This window comes from Gallinula chloropus (genome assembly GCF_964237585.1).
Source record: "Gallinula chloropus genome assembly, chromosome: 5".
Classification (NCBI taxonomy): domain Eukaryota; kingdom Metazoa; phylum Chordata; class Aves; order Gruiformes; family Rallidae; genus Gallinula; species Gallinula chloropus.
The window spans coordinates 31301598-31322610 of record NC_140090.1 but is presented as its reverse complement, the minus strand read 5'-3'; the positions used below and the strand labels follow the sequence as shown (position 1 = coordinate 31322610).

Below are 21013 nucleotides of genomic sequence, written 5' to 3'. Positions count from 1 at the left end.
AACAAAATAGATTCTCTAGTAGTGATGAATACAAAGTCTAGTAAAATTCTGACCTTTCCACATGATACCAACAGAACTGTGTGATACAATTCAGTGCAAAACAGTATTTACGGGTTTTATAGTTTGGATGAAGCAATACAGCATTTGTTCTTAGTATCTTGTATATAAAGTATTATGTATACTGTATGTGCATTGAAAATTTAGGTGAATATATTTATAAGACATGAAATACTGGAAGCGTTTTGGAGTATTTTTGTGTAGTGGTCTGAAAATGCCAGTAGTCTAAAGAAAAGTTGCAAGAGCAGACAAAAATACAAATGGTTGAAATAATATTTCTGCAATTTATATTGGACATTCCCAAGGAAAGAGTGGCATCTTAATTTTTTTTTCTTATCGTTATTGTCTTGTATTTCTTCTGCATTTTAACAAAAGCCATTTAATCTGTCTTTCCTTTCTCTGAATATTCTTTCATTTTTTCCATTTTTATTTGCTGTATGTGTGCATAGAGAAACATTCAGCTTCTCTCCAGTGTAGAATTCAGTCCCCTCATGGAGATCTTGCAAAATGACATCTTAATGGTCTTTTCTTTAAACAAAGCATGAAAAGGGGCAGGCATTTCTGCCTTGCTATTCCCTTGTGAATAGGGAGTGGGCTGTATTTCTTAGTGCTATAGTATTGGGGAAAGGATATTGAATTTCAAAGGTTCTATGCTCCCTCCTCCATTCTTCCCATTTACTTCAGGAAATAGTTTTCCTCTCAGCAAATGCAAGTAAAAACTTTAATGATACACCTATATGTAATTTCAAGGGGTTTAATTTTATTGATTTTTCTGATGTCATTAACCATTTTGTGTGTATGTCCTCTGCCTGTCCCCCACAGATTAAAGCATATTAATATTTTTCCTTCAAATTCTTGAATAAAATCAGTTTTAGCTGGTTACTCTATCTTGTTCTTCTATTCATTGCCTGTTTTTCTAAGCTGAGTGCAGTGTAGTGTATTCACTCTGTCGTAACTGTGGGAGGATATTTTCAATTCATGTCGTATGTTATAGGTGTAATTTGGCAAAAAGATAATAAAAGCATGTGCTTAATATGACGTCTCATGGAAGTGACCAAATAACTTGCCTTTTGTGTATTTATGCATTAGGCAAATGATGGATTAATTATCCAGTGCTTTTAGATCATAACTAAGCTTGATCAGTAAGTGTTCTTCATGTCCCATGTAAGACTTTTGATGGGCAGACTGTTGCAAAAAGGAATGCATCTTCTGTAGATCTGCAAGTTCTGAATAACTTTTGTTAATAAAATTTGGCATTTTATGACATGAACCTAAAGAGAATAGCAGTTTTATTTCAGGATTAAGTTTTATGCAGAAATTTAAAAAGGATGTTTTAAAGCTGTTTTGTAATTATTAGGGCCTGATCACAATTTCCTTGTCTCTTGCTACAGTGATGCTAAAATTAATAGGAAAATTAATATTCTTACTTGTCACATTACTTGAGTAGCATTAAGTTTTCATTCTGTAAATGACAATGATGCATCATGTGAATTAATTTTTAAATGTATTGGGGAACTGTGAAATTATTTAATTTTCACTTAGGAATTTACTTTGGCTATTCTTTCTTTGAGATCTTTTTTGTCGTCTTTGAGATCACTTGGTATACCTTTTTATTTCTTTTTTGCTGATTTTTATACAGGTTTTCTGCAAAACTCAGTAGTGAAATTAACTGATGTGAGAATTTTAAACTAAAGGGAGTAGCTCAAAAAAGGAGCAGCAAGTGGTTTTTGTCCTCTAAAACAAAAATTAAGTTGATCAGAATATTAACTAGGTATTATCAGCTAACTATTTCCCCATGTTCCCTCCTCCTTTACCCCTCTTGTCCTTCCGCTTTAGTCTTACTGGCTAACTGTGCATGTTTGACCCAGTGTTCTACTCCTGTGCCTGTCCTGTCTCTGCCCTCAGATATACAAAGAACAGCTGAACACCAGGGTGGTTCTTGTTGCTGTGGAAACTTGGACAGACAGAGATCGTATTAATATTCACCCTGACCCTCTGCAGATGCTTCATGATTTCTCCAAATATCGACAGCATTACATCAAACAGCACGCTGATGCTGTGCACCTGCTCTCGTATGTACCCTTATACAGTGGCTTAGACTCTTACAGTTTTACACACTTTTCTGCCTACTGTTTTTGTCTTCCTGTCTCCTCTTGTTTACTTTTTTTGCTTGGTAGTCATTACACCAACCAAAATCTGCCTTCCTTACAAAGCTAATGCTATTTTTAACATGTTGGTCTATTTTTAACAGGCATAGTATATACTATGGTCATGTTAATAGTTATCTATAATGACATTTTAATGTCTTTGCAACCTGGAGACAGTGTCACATGTTTGAAATGGGTTCTGATGAGCCCTTAAGGTTAGTTTCACTAAGCAGGTGTGTAATGTACTGCTTTCCCAGAGAAAAGCAGGAGAGGGCAGAGTGGACAGTGTTATGTGTTGCCACAAGAACATTCCAGTTACTGAATTCACACATTAAGCTGCACTGATGATTTGTTAATATTAATTTGTTAATATCTCCTCCTTTAGAGCTGCCATGGTTTCCTGAGACACGATACATTTTGAGGGGAAATTCCACTTGCATCATTACGCACATCAGCCTTGAGGAACAGTATTTCTTTACCTCATGGCATTATAAGTGAAGAAGAGGAAGAGTACATTCCCCTGTGTAGCATAGTATAAATAGCATAAATTCTCCTATCATTCATAATCTTCATCCTCTGTTACGTCTTCCTTTGCAGAATTTCCTCCAGCCTCTTGTCATAGCTGTACTGCCATAATACAAGCACTACAGCACAATGCTAAATGAGCTTTTTGTAACATATGCAAAGTGGTGATTATGTGCACTTTTAACTACTTTTATGCATGTATTGTGTCACTTGCTGAAGAGCTTGCTAGTGGGCAGACACGCTCTTCTCAGTAGTGTGCAGTGGGAGGCACCAAATACCAACTGAAATGCAGGAAATTCAATTTGAACATGAGGGGAAAAATCTTTACACTGTGAAGGTGGTCAGATGCTGAAACAGGTTACCCATAGAGATTGTGGGGTGTCCGTGCTTGAAGATATTTCGTAGCCATTGGCACATGGCCCTGAGCAGCCTGCTCCAGCTAAGCCTCCCTGGAACGAGGGAGTTGAACAAGACTATTTACAGAAGTGTGTGGCTGTGGTCCTCCACCAGGATCCAGCCAGGCAAAACTGTGACACTCTAACCTCAGCCCTTACTGCAGTTCTGTCTATTCTAAAGCATCCAACTTTAAGCATTTATCCTAGTTATGCTGCAGTTTCAAAGTTGACTGTTAGAATGCTCTGGGAAAAAAAAAATAAATGCCTACCTGTCTGGAGTATTCTGTAATTTTAAAAAAACAAAAGGCCCATCAATTCTGCTATTGTAAAAGGATTTAATTTTCACAGGTTAGGATCATTTGCTATGCATGCCCAAGGCTGCATGGATTTATTATTACGCCTATGAAGTTAAAATAGGTATAAACCATAATTGTCTATAGACATTTTATAGAATAATTTACGTCTTCCAGATTACATTAACTAAAGTATTTGGGGTTTAGCTGCTCTTTTTTTAAAAAAGAAAAGAGATTCTTAAATAAAATTAACATGCGGTTTATCAGTTGTTCAGCAACCCCCCCACAGTGATTAACAATAAATGAAAGGATGAAAGATTAAAAAGCAGTATTAAACTGCTTTCCTTTGAGTATACTTCTCAGTCTTTTCATTTGGAGTTGAAAGTAGAGCTTGAATAGGTCTGGATTAAGAGCATGATTAAAAAAACTCTCAACACTGATGCATTCAGTACAGAATTCCTTTCTGACAGATTATAAATTGGAATATATTGTTATCTTGTGAAGGAAATGTTATCCTTGTATTTTCTTAGGAATATAGTATTCTAGCTTTCTTTACCCTGTTTGTGATTTGTGACTGATTCTGATTCTGGAAGATAAGACTAGGTTGTATTTAATTGACTCAGTGTTGGTGTTCTGATTCTAAACTTGCAGTTAATAGATGAGGAGTAATGTGAGTGCAGTGTATCATGTAAGTTCTTGGTGTCCAAGGTCAATGTGTTCCATTTTCTCTGTTTTTATTTGTTTGTAAGGAATGTGACTTTTCATTACAAAAGGAGCAGCTTAAGTTACTTTGGAGGTGTTTGCTCTGTGACTAGAGGAGTAGGAGTGAATGAGGTAATTTTTTTTCTTTTTAATGACTAAACTGAAATAAATTAGAAACTGTACATTATAACTTAAGTACTTAGGTGTTTGCATGTTTCATTATTCAGGGCTTTAAAGATAATCTACTTCATAAAAACTTTTGATTCTTAGAGCCAGCCTTCTTATATCATTGGGAAGCTACTGCTTGCTCTGTTTTTCTCTTTAAAAAGCATTCCTTCTATCTGCATTATTCTCTTAAGATCCTAAATTGGCTTTTAGTATATTTAACAGAATTTTAGGCCCCAAAAAATCAGTAGTATTTGAAATACAGAACTGAACATCCTTTTGGGTCTTCTAACCACACAAAGCTTGATCTTATGAGGTGCTGATGACATGTAATTCTTATTGATTTATTTTTCTTTTAACATTAAAACTAGAAAAATGTAATCCCTGTCTGATGGTCATGATGATGATGATTATTAATTTTCCTCAGTACAGTGTGAAATCATTAATGAAAGTCTCCTCTTTTAACATGAGTTAGTCATACTATGCAAAATATATTTGGTGTGTGTGTATATATATCTCAACCAGACTCCTTTCTGTAGATTAACCAGCAGACAGGGATTCCCTCGGGTTCAGAGAGTAATTTTTTTTCTGTGTGTTGTACTTGATTGTGTTTCTTTTCCTTATATGCAATTGTGATTGGCTGTACAGAATTACTGAAGTAGTAGGTATGTAGTAAGTCAGAATGAGCCAATGTAGCATTCACTGCAGTAACTTTTTGTTTTGTTTTGGTTTTTTAATTGTACTCCTCTTGAAATGCAGTATGGCCTCCCTTTGGCCATGGCACAGGAACTGGCACAAAGTCTTGCTCAGAACCTTGGAATACAGTGGGAGCCAGCTTCCAGGAAACCGAGTATGTACATGGGCATGGAGTCTTCTTTTGTCTTCTTCAGTTAAAATATAAACCCTTCCTTTGTGGTATTTGAAACCAACACGAAACTTGCTGCAACTGTAGAACAAGAATTGCTGCTTTTGGAAATGTATGCATCTAAAGTTTAAGAAAAATAAGAACCACCAGTTTAGCACATATTTTGCAATGATGTCAGTAATGTCCTGTGTCAGGAGGTTAGAGCCATAACCAATATTTAGAAGTATAACAGTAAAAATTACATTAATTTAACTCAGAACTCATTGTCTATTATAACAACATCTGGAATTCCTATAGAACTAAAACTAAATTATTAAAGTACAGCAATACCTGATTTATAATTGAAGAAATGGTAAGGCACTCTAACCTGGGCCAGGGTGACGTTTGCTCAACGTATCTTACTGCTTCACAGCCAGAAGATTAGACTGATGTGGCCTTAACATACATAGAGTGTAGGTACAAAAATGGCTGCAAAAGCCTCTTCTGGGGCTAACAAAAATTGTTGGGTTTTTTTCACTCGCACCTTGTAAGCAATTTGGCTACTTTCACTCTTTGATTCTGTTTTTAAAATGTTAGTGATAATGGTGACTTTACTTTGGAACCACTTCCGAAATCTGTGAGTTAGGGAAAAAAAAGTGGAAAAGTTCATGGAATGTTGTTTTGTAAAGCATTGCTTTTGAATTGTGTAAACTTGGAAATTTCTAAAATATTTTCTAGATTGTTTTCTGATTACAGGTAAAACAGTCTTCATGTAATTTGGAAATCAATACATTTTTAAATTTTAGGAGAGGAGTTTTTGAAATGATAGCTTTTTAAAAATTTTATTTGGATACCCTTTATATAGAAAGATTAATGAAAGACCTGGGTAGAGCAGAAATAACTATATAAATAATCTGTGAATATTATCTGTGGAGAAACTATGGATTTGCTGTAGTAACTAGAAAATAGAAATCTTCTTGAAAATATTACTACTATACTACTATTACTACTATAATTTTTATGGAGAGTTTCTAACTTCTGTTTTATGAACATAAAATGTTTATTTTTGGTTATTTTATTAATTTGGTGACTGTTGACTTACATGCTATAGCTGTAAGTAAACTGTAAATCCATTTTCACTCAACTACTTTTTCTAAATATTTGATTGGCTCATTCATGTACTACTATTGGCTGACTTACATATTACTATTGATATTTCTATGTCAAAAGGCCTCTCCGGTAACAATTCTTTAAGGTGTTCTGTACACATTTTAGGGAGGAGGAAATATGAACATGTTTAATCATGAGTGTCATGTGTACTGCACATACCCTTGTGCTGCCTGGTTTGAAAGCAGGTAGGGGAGAACATTGTCAGCTATTTTTAGCTTTCTGTACTGCCTGAAACTTTGCGTTGAGTCAAAGAGCATGCACGTATGGTAATTTGAAAGTGCCGCTGGTTTCCTTTTTAGGCCTAGAGTCTGTACAGCCAAGCAACCATCTAATCTTACCATAATTAGTCAAGGTCCATTTTTATAGTAAGTATTTTATTGTAAGCATGTTTATAACTGCTTTCCTTTTCTGTTGTATTTTGGTCTTGTCTGAGAAGAGTGTGACTGCACTGAATCCTGGGGTGGTTGCATCATGGAGGAAACAGGGTATGTCATAACTATCAGTAATTGAGAGCTCTGGAATGAGTTCATAGTTTACATTATGACATAAATATTTATGCATTGTGTTTTAACCATGTGTTTTAGTACTAAACCAGTTGGAACAACCCAAACAATACAGATCAATTACTTAAGTATTCAGCAAGTCATTCCCTTTTAGGAAAATATTAATAAATTTTATATTTAGAATGCTTTGCTATACTTGCAATGATTGAAAGTTAAAGAATGTATATTTTTCATTAAATAAATCCAGTTATCCTTATTACATGCAGTTGGAAAAAATGTTGATATAGTTTTGATAAGTGATTTTTCTTTTCCTCCTAATTTTAAATATTTTCACCCCAGTTGCTTCAAAATTCTGATTTTGAACAGATATCTCTGCTTTTGTTCCAGTGAATAAAAGTTGAAAGCTGAAGCTTTCGGCAAGTGCTCTCATTCCTTAGCTAAATAGCTTGTGAAGTCTGAGGGGGAAGCACATCTGCATGGGAGGAAACCATGTTTCGTTGCCCTCTTCCCTCATGCACTGCCAAAGATTCTTTTCTTTATACTGTAAGCAATTCATTAGAAAAGGAGAGCACCTGAAACATGGGGTTTTGAGTCCTAGAAATCAGTTCCTGCCAGAATTTTTGCTCACTGTGGAAGCTCAATTGCAAAAGACATGGAGAAAATTAGCTACAAATAAGACAGAAGGAGCTTAGTTTCTCTATATGGTGTTTGGAAATGGGTTCTTAGGTGGAATTACTGTGCAGCTTTCCTGTAGACTTGTAACTGTTAGCCACTGTATGAATGCAATAGAAAATTATTCAGTATGTTTGCTTCTGGAATCCAGAATAGATACTCCTCCATCAAAGTATCAGTCTTGGAAACACCAGTAGAAGAGGTTGTGGAATGAACTTCTAAGGTAACAGTAAGAAAGTGCCAGGAGCAGATGATAGACACCCAGAAACTGAAAAAGGTCTGGCTAGTGAAATGAGTGTCTAATTAGGTGCTGTGTAAAGCCTTTTCACATAACTCCATCAGTATCAGATGACATTTTTTATATTTAGAATAATTCAGTGGTGGAATGTCAGCTCGGAAGCAGTGAGCTGCTAGGAAAGGAATGGAGAATCTTCTTATGGCAAGGTTACCCTTATCTTTAATAATATGAAAAGTTCTCATTCCCAGGTCTCAAAACTTGACTAATAAAAATATCAGACAGTTTCTGTGTGAGAATTGACTGGAAGAAAAGTAGTCATCAGGCTGGGAAAAGTGCAATGTTTATTCCAGTGTAAGAACAAGGGAGATGTGAAATGAGACCAGCAAATATGTGACAAAAAATGGAATGAAATTGTTCTTTTACCAGTCTGTAATTAAGCTATGAAACATCTTGATATAGCTTCTTGTAGAAGCTGAAAGATTTTGGGAAAAATTCATGGGAGAAAATACAATGAAGATTACTTAATAAATACAAAACAAGGCATTCCAAGGAAGTAATTGAGCTGAAAATTGTTGGAAGTCAGAAAAATATTCTACAAGTAGTAGTACAGGAGTAGTAGTAGTAGTACTACTACTACTCCTTGGTCATAGTCTCAGGGCCAAAATCAGAGATGGGATTTGTGTGAAGGGGATTTTTAGTCTGACCCTATAGATGTTCCTACAGCTGCAATTAGTTTTACTTTAAAAAATAACCAGGATCAATTGAACAGTTTTAAGACCCTGGCCTGGTACCAGGGATCTGGAATGTAATCCATTTTTTTAAACTGAAGCTGTGGAGGAAAGAAACCCGAGAACACTGGATTAGCCATGCTAATTGAGAGGGTCCATAGCACCTATTATGATAAAGTGGTTTCACGTTATTAAGAAGATCAGGAGACTTCAGTTTCATGTGCTGTTGATCCATATAATAGAAATATAAAAATGCAAAAGCTTTAAAAACTTTTTCTTTTGTTCTGATTTTACTGTTTGCGAATGCGACTGAGCTGACAAACTGTTGCACTCAGTGGTTGTAAGAAACTGGGATTTACAGTATTAAAAAAATGTTGTGATTCTTCTGTCCCCTTCCAGTAACTGTTGGTATTTCAAAGCATTTACTCAGCTAATTCTTTGCTCTTTTAGGGTATACCATTCCAGGAAATTCTCCAAATGCAGCATTGCAGAGTACAAAGAATTTTTACTTCGTGGGGGAGGTGCCTGTCTCTTCAACAGGCCAACAAAGGTAATAAATATGTTGGTAAATAGCACCTCTGCTAAACATTTTAATGAAATTGTAATAATTTCACTAACAGCCATCTGCTTTCAAATCTATTCACATGTCTATGTGGGTATTTTCTTGGGGCAGCTTGTAATTAGATGACTGTTCATTCCCATAATATTTAAAAATAATCTTAAGAGGAATGCATCTTGTTTTCATCAATTCTTCTTGCTCAAATAATGACAAATACTGCAGTTGATTTTTCACAGCTAGATACATTCCCATTCAGCATAAATGCACTTCTTATTAAGGTGGAAGTAGTGCAGAACAAATCCAGAATTAAGATCATAGTGCGTGCTCCACATACAATCAATTCTTGGACTATCCAAGGTTGTTAAGAAGAATGCCATTTACCACATCAGGAATTAGAAATCAGCAGCTTGCTTCATATAGACAGTAGCAGTTTGTGGTTGTTCTCAAAAATAAATTATTTTCATTTTAGAGGTACATCTAGCAAACTAATATATAACTGTTTCCATGTACCATCCATTGCTTTTTCTTTCCCTCTAAAAACTTATCAAGGTCATAATATTTTTCTGAGGCAATATTAGCATCACAGCCTTCTGAAGTTGAGTGTTATAAAAATATTCTGCTTGGCTCTTTTTGCAAAGTAAGATCAATCAAAATATTAATATTCTATTTAACCACAGTGTTGTCAAACCTGCTGTCTTTGTAAAATTTATTACCACGTGAGACTATTGGGCTGTTCTGTTTACTGTGCTGTATCCTTTGGTAAGCTGCCACCTTGCACAATTAACCACAAAAATTTTGCTTTACAGAGTGTTTTTTAATCCTTTCCCAGGGTGGCAATCTTGTCTTATAGAAGCATGTAAGAATTCTTACAGAAAATAATAAAAAGAAAGAAAAACACAGTTTCATTTTTTGAGGGTGATTGTCTAGCAAGGTAATGTGAACAAATTGCCAAATAGACTGTGTACAGAATAAAAATCTGTTTTACTTTGTGCAATTGCTCTCAGGAGAACAGTTGAATTATCTTTATACATTATCTATGTCAGTGTTTCACAGCTTTGAAGTTAAAGTCCTTTAGGGGCAAAATAATATCACGGTGTTTTGCATCCTGTTATTTGGAAGTTGGAAGGTAAGGTAAAAATGTGTGTAAACTTTATGTAATGAGACATGGATCTGCTAAGCAGCCACTGTGATGTCAGTTTTAATTCAAACTTTGTATGTATATGAACATTTGATAGTTCCTGATTAAGACTGTAGGAAATCTCTGTGTGTTCTGTTATTTTCTTGCATTTCTCAGGTTGAGCCCTTTTTGGTTTTGCATGAGCTCGTGGTCAGATAACCAGGTCTGTTTGATGGAGACCTGAATTTCAGGTTCAGAATAAGAGGCCTCACTGCTGCCACTGATGCAGAGCAGTAAGTGGCTTATAGAGGGGAAAAAAAGAAATAACAGTTTTCTACATCATGTTGATATAGCTGGTGAAGGAGAATACGTACGGGCATTGCTTTAGTGTAGTTTTGCTTTTGGCACCAAAAATAGTAGATGCTATTCATTACCTCTGTCATTTATACAATGAATGTATCATGTTTTCTTTTTTATTAAGCATTATGATTCCCCTCCCTCCCCACCCCAGGTACCGAAGAATAATTCCATCCAAGTTTATAAACAATTTATACTGTATTCTGTGTGACATTTCATATCTTGATGATCCTCATTGGCTGTACCGCAACTAATCCATGAAGAATGAACATGTTTACTCACATCTTTCACCCTCATCTAGCTGTAGATTTCTCATTTTAACTTAACTTTTAACTTCTAATTTTGTCCATATTCTAGGGATGAATGTGTTTCTATTGATGTCCCAGTTAAATTGGAGATTCCTGATATTCTTACTGGATTCTGAAGCAGAATTCTATAAAAAACAGAGGTGGTTTTTGCAAAATTATTTCTGTGATGAGAGTGAAAAATATCTTAAGTCACTTTTAATCAAAATTATGCCATGTGAAACCAGTATAGAACCTATATAATCCTGAAATGCAGAATTTCTCTTTATTGTATACATCTGGTCCTAGGAGTAACTGTTTAGCACTATGTATATATGGTTGTGTTATTCTAGCGTACTAATAAGGCACCTTCCTTTTAATAAGAACTTCCAATAAGAATTTCCTTTTGGCAGTGTTTCTTAATGCTTATTATTTTCATGCACAAACATGGTACCTTGGAACTGTTGGACAGTAGTTGATTGCATGAACAAGAATGGATACCTGAGGAGAACTGGGCTGTTTGTGACAGAATAGTAATTTGATACTAGTTTTATTCTTTATTTGGTTTGGATTTTTTTTTTGCTTTCAGCTCTTTGAAACCACAGAGTGTGGAAACGGATATGTAGAAGCAGGAGAAGAATGTGATTGTGGTTTCCGAATGGCAAGTAGAGTTACATATTCCACAAGTCTTTCTTACAAGATATATTAAGATAAATTATATGATTGGTAACAATCATATAATCAAGAAAACAGTGTGTTTTGCCTGTTGTTAGGGAGCAGCTTTAATTAAAGGACTGTTTTAAAACATTTTTTCAAGTGAGAATGAGTGCGAAGACAGGGAGTGATGTAGCTGTTTCCCAGCAATTTCTGAATTACACTGTAGAGACGCTTATACCCTTGTTTTTCCTGGATGGTGTGCCTGGTGTAATAGACTCCTTATCTATACTGTGGAGAGAGGTGCCTGCATTTGGACAGAGTAAGAAACTGTTGGTTTCTTCTCTCTTGAAGAAATATTCCATAAAGCTTTTGCAAAAATCTGCCCTGTAGATTTCAGTCCTGGTTCTACAATTGAATGCACCCATAATAACTTTTCCTGACCTTTTTTTCCTGCTTTGAATGCAATTTGAATAAGCAGCATGCATTTGTTATTCCACACCTGAAAGAGGCATCAGAAAGTCAGAATCCCCTTGTTATTATGGCATATATGTCACCGATTTCCCTTTACTTTGATATTTGAGCATTGCAAAGGATTCTTCCAGCTGATAATTTGAGGTCATCAGTATGGAATTGAGTGTTTTGTCTGCTGATATACAATAGTTTGTTGGAATGTTTGTGAAGAAAAAACTTACTTAAAATGGAAAGCTAAAGATGTCAATATTTTCTTCAGGAATGCTATGCAGACTGCTGTAAGAAGTGCTCTCTTTCTAATGGAGCTCATTGTAGTGATGGACCCTGCTGTAATACATCATGTCTTGTGAGTGTTGCTGCCATCTGTCTGTTGTTCTCAGTTGTCTGTGGAAGTCGTGCAGCCTGTATAGCTCAAAGTCTGCTTTCTGATGAATGAAAAGGAGTAGTTTATGTAGAGTAAGATTCCAGGCAATAATGTGGTCATTGCCCCAAATACAAAGAGAATGCCTTGCACTGGATATGTATTAATGCTAAAATGGCTTTTATTTGCATTTATATATCAGAAATTAAAAAGCACTGACTTGTCAAAGTATTATATACTTCAGTTTAGCCATTAAAAGATCAAGAAACTGAATTTTTTTTTCAACACTTTGATATAACTTGAGATTGTGGTGTTCTGTTGTTAGCCAAGCGAAAAATGATCAATATGTGTGAGTATAATGTTTACAGAGTAATTCCAGCTTTGCTTTTACATAATATTAGTCCTGAACTGTACTCTTGATTTTTTTTTAGTTTTTCCCACGTGGCTACGACTGTCGATACGCAGTGAATGAATGTGATATTGCAGAGTTCTGCACTGGAGATTCTGGCCAGGTATGTATGCAGCAGCTTTCTCTGCTTACACTATCCATGTTTGTGTGCACTCATTTTATATCAGTTTTAGAATATAGGTGTTTGCTTACTTTCTCAGTGGAATGGAAATGAATGCAAAGGCAATGTTGCAAACAAGCCCTAGTATTAGTTACCAAATGTCCTGTTACTGAACAGGTTTGGTTTACTTTTTATTTTGCCTTCCTTAATTTCTGCTTGGAATATGCAGAAAGTTAGAATCAAACCTTATATTTCATGGCTCAAGATAGTAATTTTTTCACTTGTATTTGTAGCTATAAAGATTCCTGCACGTATTATGTTATCTGCCCCCTTTATATGTTGGGCAATTGTCTTTTAAAACTGGGAAAATTTCATAGGTGATCCTTTGATGTGTTATTCCAGTACTCATAATAAAAAAAGTCTTATATTTTTTCAGTGTCCACCAAATCTTCATAAACAAGACGGATATGCCTGTGATTCTAATCAGGTATGCAATGTTTTAAAATCCCTGCACATCAGCAAATAGAAATCAACCAAATACGAGCTTTCTTTTTATTTTAATCCTGATTTCTCTGTTTCTTCATAAATTTTGTCTTTTGGACATTGATGTTGCTTGTGCTTTGTGCACTCTATGAATACTAAAAATTTTTCGTTTTAGTGACATCTACTTGGTATCTTTGCACTCCGTGTTAATATGTTCTTTACAGCTTTTTAAGAGAGAAGTATAAAGCAGGTGCTGAAATGTTGGACATCTACCCAAACTGATAAAAAACATTATACTTCCCCATGTGTGTGTGAAGAATCAAAATGAGGCATCTGTTGGGTGAGGGGAAGGCAATGAAATGATGTTCTGTTCTCATTACTAACATGCTGTATTTTGTTTAGGGTCGTTGCTATAATGGTGAATGCAAAACAAGAGATAATCAGTGCAAATACATCTGGGGATCTAGTAGGTTGACTTTAACTACCTTAATTGTATTTCTGGTTCATTGCTACCTTTGTTTTGTATTTTTAGTCCTTGCCACAGCAAGTTAAAGTTTTCAGCTCAGTAGAGTAGGTTGTAGTGAGAAACTGGCTTGATTGGCAAGCAAAATTTTGAGTTGTATGTTAGGAGTGATGACACTGAGATTTTTATGACATGATGTGGTTGCAGATGTAGGTTGGTAGCAAATGGTTGGCTCTGGAATTAGGTGAGAAAACATGCAGAATGGGCAACTCTGAGTTACTGGGGCCGGGGCGGGGGGCCCTATTTTTCTTAATAGTTGAAACCAGATGTGTTTGGGTTTCTTAATGACAGTCATCAGTTCCACTATCCCAGCAGTGGTTCACGCTAGAGCTTCTCCACCTAGCCTCTTTTTGCTATATCATCCTGTAGTCAGGAAAATTAGTACATTAGTGTGAATTTGAATAAATATAGTATGAATTTAAGCCCAGGGGTGTTGCATAAAATATAAATGCAGTTGCAGTGGATCTTTCTTGCAGCTGAGAGGGGTTAAGTGCTCTGTGTGATGACTTTGAGACAGTTCAGCAGAGCAGAACTGTCAGGATGTCCTGTTACTCTCTAACACTTAATGTTTTCTTGTGCATTTTGTCTAATAATAACTGCCACTGATAGTTTGAAGCAGAAGAATATTTCTATTCTAGGGTAGATCGGAAGGGAGGATATAGTTTTACCATTTATTGTCTTGTACATTAGAAAAGATGTTATCTAAGTGTAAAATTCAATTCTTTATCTTCTGATGCCTGTTTGACATTTATGTTACAACCTCACATTTAATATTAAGGCAATAGATGTTTTTGTTAACTAATTTCTTTGTCTATTACACACTTAGTTTAAAGTACTGGGTTTGTCTTCTGTACAAGTGATTTTACTGAAACTATTCTGTCTTATTTACTGTTCTTTTTTATCTTCTTTATAATCATTGTGGTTTGTTTTTTTCCTAAAAATCAATAGGAAAAAAATCAAGCTTGTTTGTAAATAATACTGTGCCGTGATTGAGAGACAGGACGGGTTTAAATATTTTACTCAAGATTTCTGCTCCTAAAAAGCAGTAGAAACTACATCTTGCTGTTCAACATTTCCCCTGTGAACTCCTAAAAAAATAAAACATACGTTGAGTTGATGTCAGAACATATCCTTATGGTTTATGTCACACACAAAGTCTTCAATCTCCTGAAATACAGATCAGGAATAATTGCGTTAACAACTACTAGATTAAATCTATGTGCAGGTGTTACAAAGTGAACAAAATTAGACCACAGATAAATTTAAAAGCAGACATTGATACAGACACTGTGGAGACTGCTTTTTAAGAAGTACAGAGCAAATTTGGAACATTCAGTGTTATTTCAGAAAAGGCACCTCTAGGTATTGAAGTTTAGTGTGCTAGGTTCCCATGGCAGTCACTGGAAAATACCATCTGTGTACGTACATGTGTGGCTAGATATGTATATTTTGTATTAAAACATACAGGTAACTGCTGCAATAGTCAGCTCTCATGTTGCCAGTGGAACGTCCATGCCTTTTTCCTTTCTTCCACAACAGAGTCTTCAGGGTCAGACAAATTTTGTTATGAAAAGCTTAACACAGAAGGCACAAAGAAAGGAAACTGTGGAAAGGATGGAGACCGATGGATTCAGTGTAGCAAACAGTAAGTACAGTTTGGTAGAGATGATTTGTAATTTAAATAGATTAATACTGGTTTAATGTTGTCTGCTTTTTCATTAATGTTTCAGCAGCTTGGTTTGCATTATTTTGATTCTTCTTTCCCTCATAAGATTTATATCTTGAAAAAATTCCATTGCTCATTCTGACAAAATCCACAGGTGACTCAGCAATACAGTTGTAAAGAATTCCAAATTCTCAGAAAAACGTACTGTGACTTTAATTCTTTTGGAGGAGCTGGGGACAGGCAGCAGAAAGTCATAAGCACCTCAGCTTTGGTAGGACTAGATTAGGCTGTAAATACACATTTTTGCTTGCTGTGGGATTAGTAACAGATTATGCTATATTTGTCCCAACCCTTATTTTGATCAGAGGGGACCAGTAAGTAAACATTTGGATACTATATATTGGATACTATATTCATTTGCATGTGATCATCACTAGATGGATATTTGATTAAATTTACTTATCAAGTTAACAATCATTAGTGGATAGACTTAAAGTTGTCCTGATACAGTTACTGCTTTGTCACTTTTCAGTATGCATGTAAAAATTTGAGTCTCAGAACTGTGCTTTCCCTTTGACTATTTGATGTTTGGGAAGTGACCCTGTTTCTGGACATGGTTCACGTTTCAGATAGGATCATAAGGAAAAGAGCTGTTTAATGTATTTTTTTTAAATATATTTAGGTGAGAGTAGTGTTGTTCTGATAAATATATTAAAAACCTCATTTGAATGAAAGATTCTGTTGGTCAATAGAAAGATACAGAAAAATGGTCTAGTAATTTTGACAAATACAGTTTCCAGCATTCATCCAGCTGCCCCTGTGACTTAGGACAATTCGAGTAAGAGACAGAGTTTTAAGCTCTGATATTCTTCTGTTGAAGATCACACAGATACCATCAAATAAAGCAGATTCTTTACCAAAATTCAGGCACACACACTGCATGCTAATGGATGTTACTATGGTTCCTGTTGTCCTGCAAGGGAAATAAAATTCAATTAAAAATTCAAACTTCACATTAACATATGGCATCCAAGCTGCTAGAAAGAGGGGAAATATAGTTTAGCCTGATAAGACAAAGCTCTGTCATATAATTTGGCTCCTCTTAATTGTACTGTATTGTATTTAGAGCACAGATTAATTATTTTGTCATGTGAATGTTCACTGGTGCATTTGAATGGACAATTACTCTCTTATCATTTATATCAAATAACATTTTATTTCCTTGTACTCTGGAATTCTGTCATGTGGCTTATAGTAATATATCACTTAATGTGATCAGCGGCATCGTTGCCTGTCTTTCTCTTTTTAAGCTTGCTTCATATTATTCCAGTAACTTTTTGATTTATGTTTTCATTTTACAGTGATGTTTTCTGTGGCTTTTTACTCTGTACTAATCTTACTAAAGTTCCACGAGTTGGACAAGTTCAAGGAGAAATTATCCCAAATTCCTTTTACCATCAAGGACGAATAGTGGACTGCAGGTAAAAGATAATGCAGCATTCCAATGTGATTTTCCTGTCAAACCCAGTTGAATTCAGATAAACAGTTGTATGATCTCTAGGTAATTGATATCTTACAGCAAAGTCATTATTATGAGCAGTGTTTATTTTTATATTTAAAAAAGCAGCCTAATATTCCACATCTAAAGACAGTGAAATGTGAGTGTTATCCTCCTGATATCCTCCTGATATGTGAGTGTTATCTCCTGATTCTATCTGATCTCTCCAGTAGCAGAACTTCACAGTCTGAGTTCAATGCTCAGCATTATGTCTTTGTGTGGGAGAGAAGTCTGTAATTGCCAAATACCTATATATTAACCATAGTGGTTTAGAGTATTATATCTTCAGATAAATAGCTGTAAGGAAGTGAGGGCTGAGAGGGAAGAAACTGAAGAGTTGTGGCAGGGTAAGATGTTAGACTACAGTTCAGTTAAAGGGCAGGTATATGGGTTTTAGTCTGCAGCGTGCAATACTGCGCTCTATTTTAAAGACATTGACAATGGACAATGCTACTGTCGTGCCAAGAATTCTCTCTTACATAGTTAGATCCTGAGTGTGATTAGTGATTCTTAACTCTTCTTTTATTCCACTAGTGTATTTATTTGTCATCACATGTGAGGTTTGTTTTTTGTTATTTTTTAGCAATAGTATTTTACAGCATTTGGGGGGGATGGTGGAGGGAGGAAGCACAGTCCTTCTAAGACTCTAATGTCCCCTTTTTGAGTATTTAAGTCATTATCTAGATTTCTTCTTAGCCTGACAACTGGAACAACTTGTCAGCGTTGTGAACAGACAGAAAACTTTTATAATTTTGTTCACTCTGTCTATATGCTTGAATAAGAGAAAGATAGGAGGCTTTTAGTATCTACACTAGCATGTTTAATATTTTCAAAAGACTCCAGTCATAATACTAATAGTATCTTAAATCTTATTTCTCCTAGTGGTGCTCATGTTCTTTTAGATGATGATACAGATTTAGGTTATGTGGAGGATGGAGCTCCATGTGGACCTCAAATGATGTGTCTGGACAAAAAGTGCCTGCCAATTCAGTCCTTGAACATAAGCAGCTGTCCCATTGGTTCTAATGGAAAAGTCTGTTCTGGTCATGGGGTGAGTCTGTACTGGGGATCAGCAGCTAGGCTTCTCCAGCTACCTTTGCTATCTCTGATCTTAATGTACCCTGTGGAGTCTCTACCTGAAGGTGTTCCTAAGACCCGTTGATCTGAAAACACCGATGTTGGATTCAGGGGAAGACTGCTATTCTGTGGAGCATGGATAAAATTTTAGAAAGCGAAGTTGTCAAATCAGTTCTGCAATTATATATCCAAAGTGGTGTTTTTCTTACTAGCAAGAAAGAGCTTTGACATTGGTTATTGTAACAACATCTGTAATGTACTACCTGTGTTTCAAACTACTTGCCATCTTCAGTTAAACTTTTCCCAGCACACTAATGCCTTCATATCTCATGACATAATTATAATTCTAAACTGTTGGCCCTCAACAGAGATAGTAGGTGTTTCTTTAACAGATGCAAAGTGTAGCATTCTACATTCAGGCACATTACATACTGGTGTGTGTTTGTATATGTATATATGCTGTAAGGCTATTTGTTGAATATGGTAGGTATGTTTTGATTAACACGTTCACTGTTCCATATTCTAACTCCTTCCACTGTGGGATTCAGTAGACAGACACTTGCCTAAGAGATTAGACTTTATGCAAGAAATATTTCTTTTTTCTTCTCCATATGTGCAATTAAAGATGAATTTGAGTGCCTTGAGGAAGAGAGTTAGGTTCCAAATCAAGAAGAAAAAAAATAAATTGGAAAGTAAAGGATGTAGGAGATTTAGAAATCATCTTGGTGCTTTGGGAGAGTGGCATGGATGGTGAGAGTAGTGTTACCTTTCTGTTTTGCTTTGGATTATTCCAGTTGGTAATTTTCAAAGAATGCTTCAGTTGATCAAACCTGCCACAGGATGTATTTATATTCAGCATCCTAGATAAGATTCTTCAGTGAATACTTGCGAGAAGCAGTGAGATAAAAGTTAAAATAATAACCCCATGTGTACTACTTGCTTGTAATCATCAGTGTGAGGGTTATTTTCTGGGGTTTCTTGACATTCTGTTCCAGTCTCCAAAAGACATTGTTAGTTGATGCCTAATGACTGATTTTGTTTCTAGTCCCATAATCAAAACTTTATTCTTTATGTCTGTTTTATATCAAGCCTTTTCCTTAGTAGCCTCTTCTAGCAACACATTCCATGTTCTTATTCATAGGGAAAGTTTATAGCTGTTAACTCATGTGTTTGATTTGGGTTTTGTCAGTTGGATAGGTTTTCCTGTATTGGATAAATGTACTGCCAGTTTCAGTGAGTCCTAAATCCTTTTTTACATTTCAACTGACCGCAGGCTTCAGAAGAACTATTTCCTCTCCTCTAGAAGATAAGCAAGCGCTCCTCACTGCCCCTTAGGAAAACATGGCAACACAACCAATAAAAATCTTACTTTTTTTTTCTGTGTGGGAGCAAGCTGTAAATTAGAGGTTGTAAAGCCACAACCATGTCTTGAACATTTTAAACACAAATGCTTCTATTCCCTCAGGACATCCAGGCTCAAAGTCCAGTTAGTTGGTTAGGGAAGATCTAATTAGTCTAGGTAGGGATTAATTAAGATAAGAATTTCTGATATTTTTTTACATCTGATGCAGGCATGTAGTGTGATGATGGAACTACTGGGAATCCTTCTGATTTCCTAGCATCTAAGTATGTTTAGAGTGTTAAAGCCAACTTTAAGGTTATTGATAGATTATACTTGTTCTAAAGCCTCAGTGCTACTGTTACAGCATATAAATGGTTAAGTTTTGAACTGTGAATACAATACCGAATTGCATGCTAAACAAACTGACTAAAACGCACAACTGTTGTAATTTCTTCTCTTTCCAGGTTTGTAGTAATGAAGCCACTTGCATTTGTAATTTCTCCTGGGCTGGGACAGACTGCAGCATTGATGATCCTATCAGGGATACTGGTGGCAAGAAGGATGAAGGACCCAAGGGTTTGTGTGATTTCAGTTTTGATGTTCTTTCAAACATTTATAAGTTTTTCTGTTGCTACATGGTAGTAGAATTAGCATATAGAAAGAGAATACTTTCTATAGACTCAGACAGTAAAATTCTGCATTGTGTAGATCATGTAGGTCTTTCTGCTTCAAAAATTGATGAAACTTGTGTTTCTCTAACCTAAATTTAGGGAAAAATTCAATAAGTAATGGAATATGCTTCTAGTTTTTCCTTCATCCTTTATACTCCAATTTTTACAATTATTTTCTTTGTGATGGGGATCTGAGTAAGCGTAGCTCTTAATATTTATGATATTTTGAGTATTTATGCTTTACTAGAAATTCTGGTTCTCTTAGTTGTTCTCAACTGTTGCTGTACCTCTGTGTTGTTCTCGGGAAGCTGTGGCATAAAAAAGAGAAAAGTGGAATGTCCCTGGTGGGAAAAAAGCTATGGTTTCTTGAAATCAAGATTTCAATGGGAGAAAAAATAAATACATTAAGATTTTAAGGTCTTTATATTATTCTTACAATCATTATTACTTACTGTCATGTACTGAGTAGGTATTTCCACTGGATATGAAGTATAAATACAAAGAGAAGCTATTGAGGAAAGAGTTCATCAGAAAGGTCTTTCAAAGAGGAAGAAAAGCACTTGAGATTTTCTCTGACTTCTCTTCCAAAGAATGTCTTTGGATTATGCTGTCTGGGTTTTTTTCATGTCTTTTCTGTCATCGGGTAGTTGTCCAACATCAGACTATAGTATCCAGCGTTATGCATTCACAGATAAGATTCCCAACAAACAACTGAGAAACCCAAACAGGTTTTTTTCTGTTGGGTCACAGCTCCTGGTTCTTTGATAGAGTTATTTAAAGCAGTACTCCTTAGAGCTCAGACTCATATCCAAGGTTTAAAGGGAGGACCAGATTTTGGTGTATGGCTCTACTACTTCCTGTGTGCCTTATCCTTTTGCCCATTAGTGGGATGATTCCAGTAGACCTTTACCAAGATGTATTGGAGAGATCGTCTTAAAA

At 35.5% G+C, this 21013-nt stretch overlaps 1 protein-coding gene across 1 annotated transcript in view; it reads left to right on the top strand.

Moving 5' to 3' along the window:
* ADAM23 (ADAM metallopeptidase domain 23) overlaps positions 1 to 21013 on the top strand; it is a gene marked incomplete at both ends in the record, with an annotated part of 72625 nt that overhangs the window by 37488 nt on the left and 14124 nt on the right. Inside the window, 14 exons of the mRNA XM_084264486.1 lie at positions 1963 to 2129; positions 4167 to 4251; positions 5044 to 5134; positions 6735 to 6783; positions 8890 to 8989; positions 11346 to 11417; positions 12144 to 12230; positions 12677 to 12757; positions 13191 to 13241; positions 13640 to 13703; positions 15300 to 15405; positions 16788 to 16907; positions 17867 to 18035; positions 19868 to 19979. Coding sequence (XP_084120612.1) covers positions 1963 to 2129; positions 4167 to 4251; positions 5044 to 5134; positions 6735 to 6783; positions 8890 to 8989; positions 11346 to 11417; positions 12144 to 12230; positions 12677 to 12757; positions 13191 to 13241; positions 13640 to 13703; positions 15300 to 15405; positions 16788 to 16907; positions 17867 to 18035; positions 19868 to 19979 — 1354 coding nt within the window. The remainder of the gene's footprint in view (positions 1 to 1962; positions 2130 to 4166; positions 4252 to 5043; positions 5135 to 6734; positions 6784 to 8889; positions 8990 to 11345; positions 11418 to 12143; positions 12231 to 12676; positions 12758 to 13190; positions 13242 to 13639; positions 13704 to 15299; positions 15406 to 16787; positions 16908 to 17866; positions 18036 to 19867; positions 19980 to 21013) is intronic.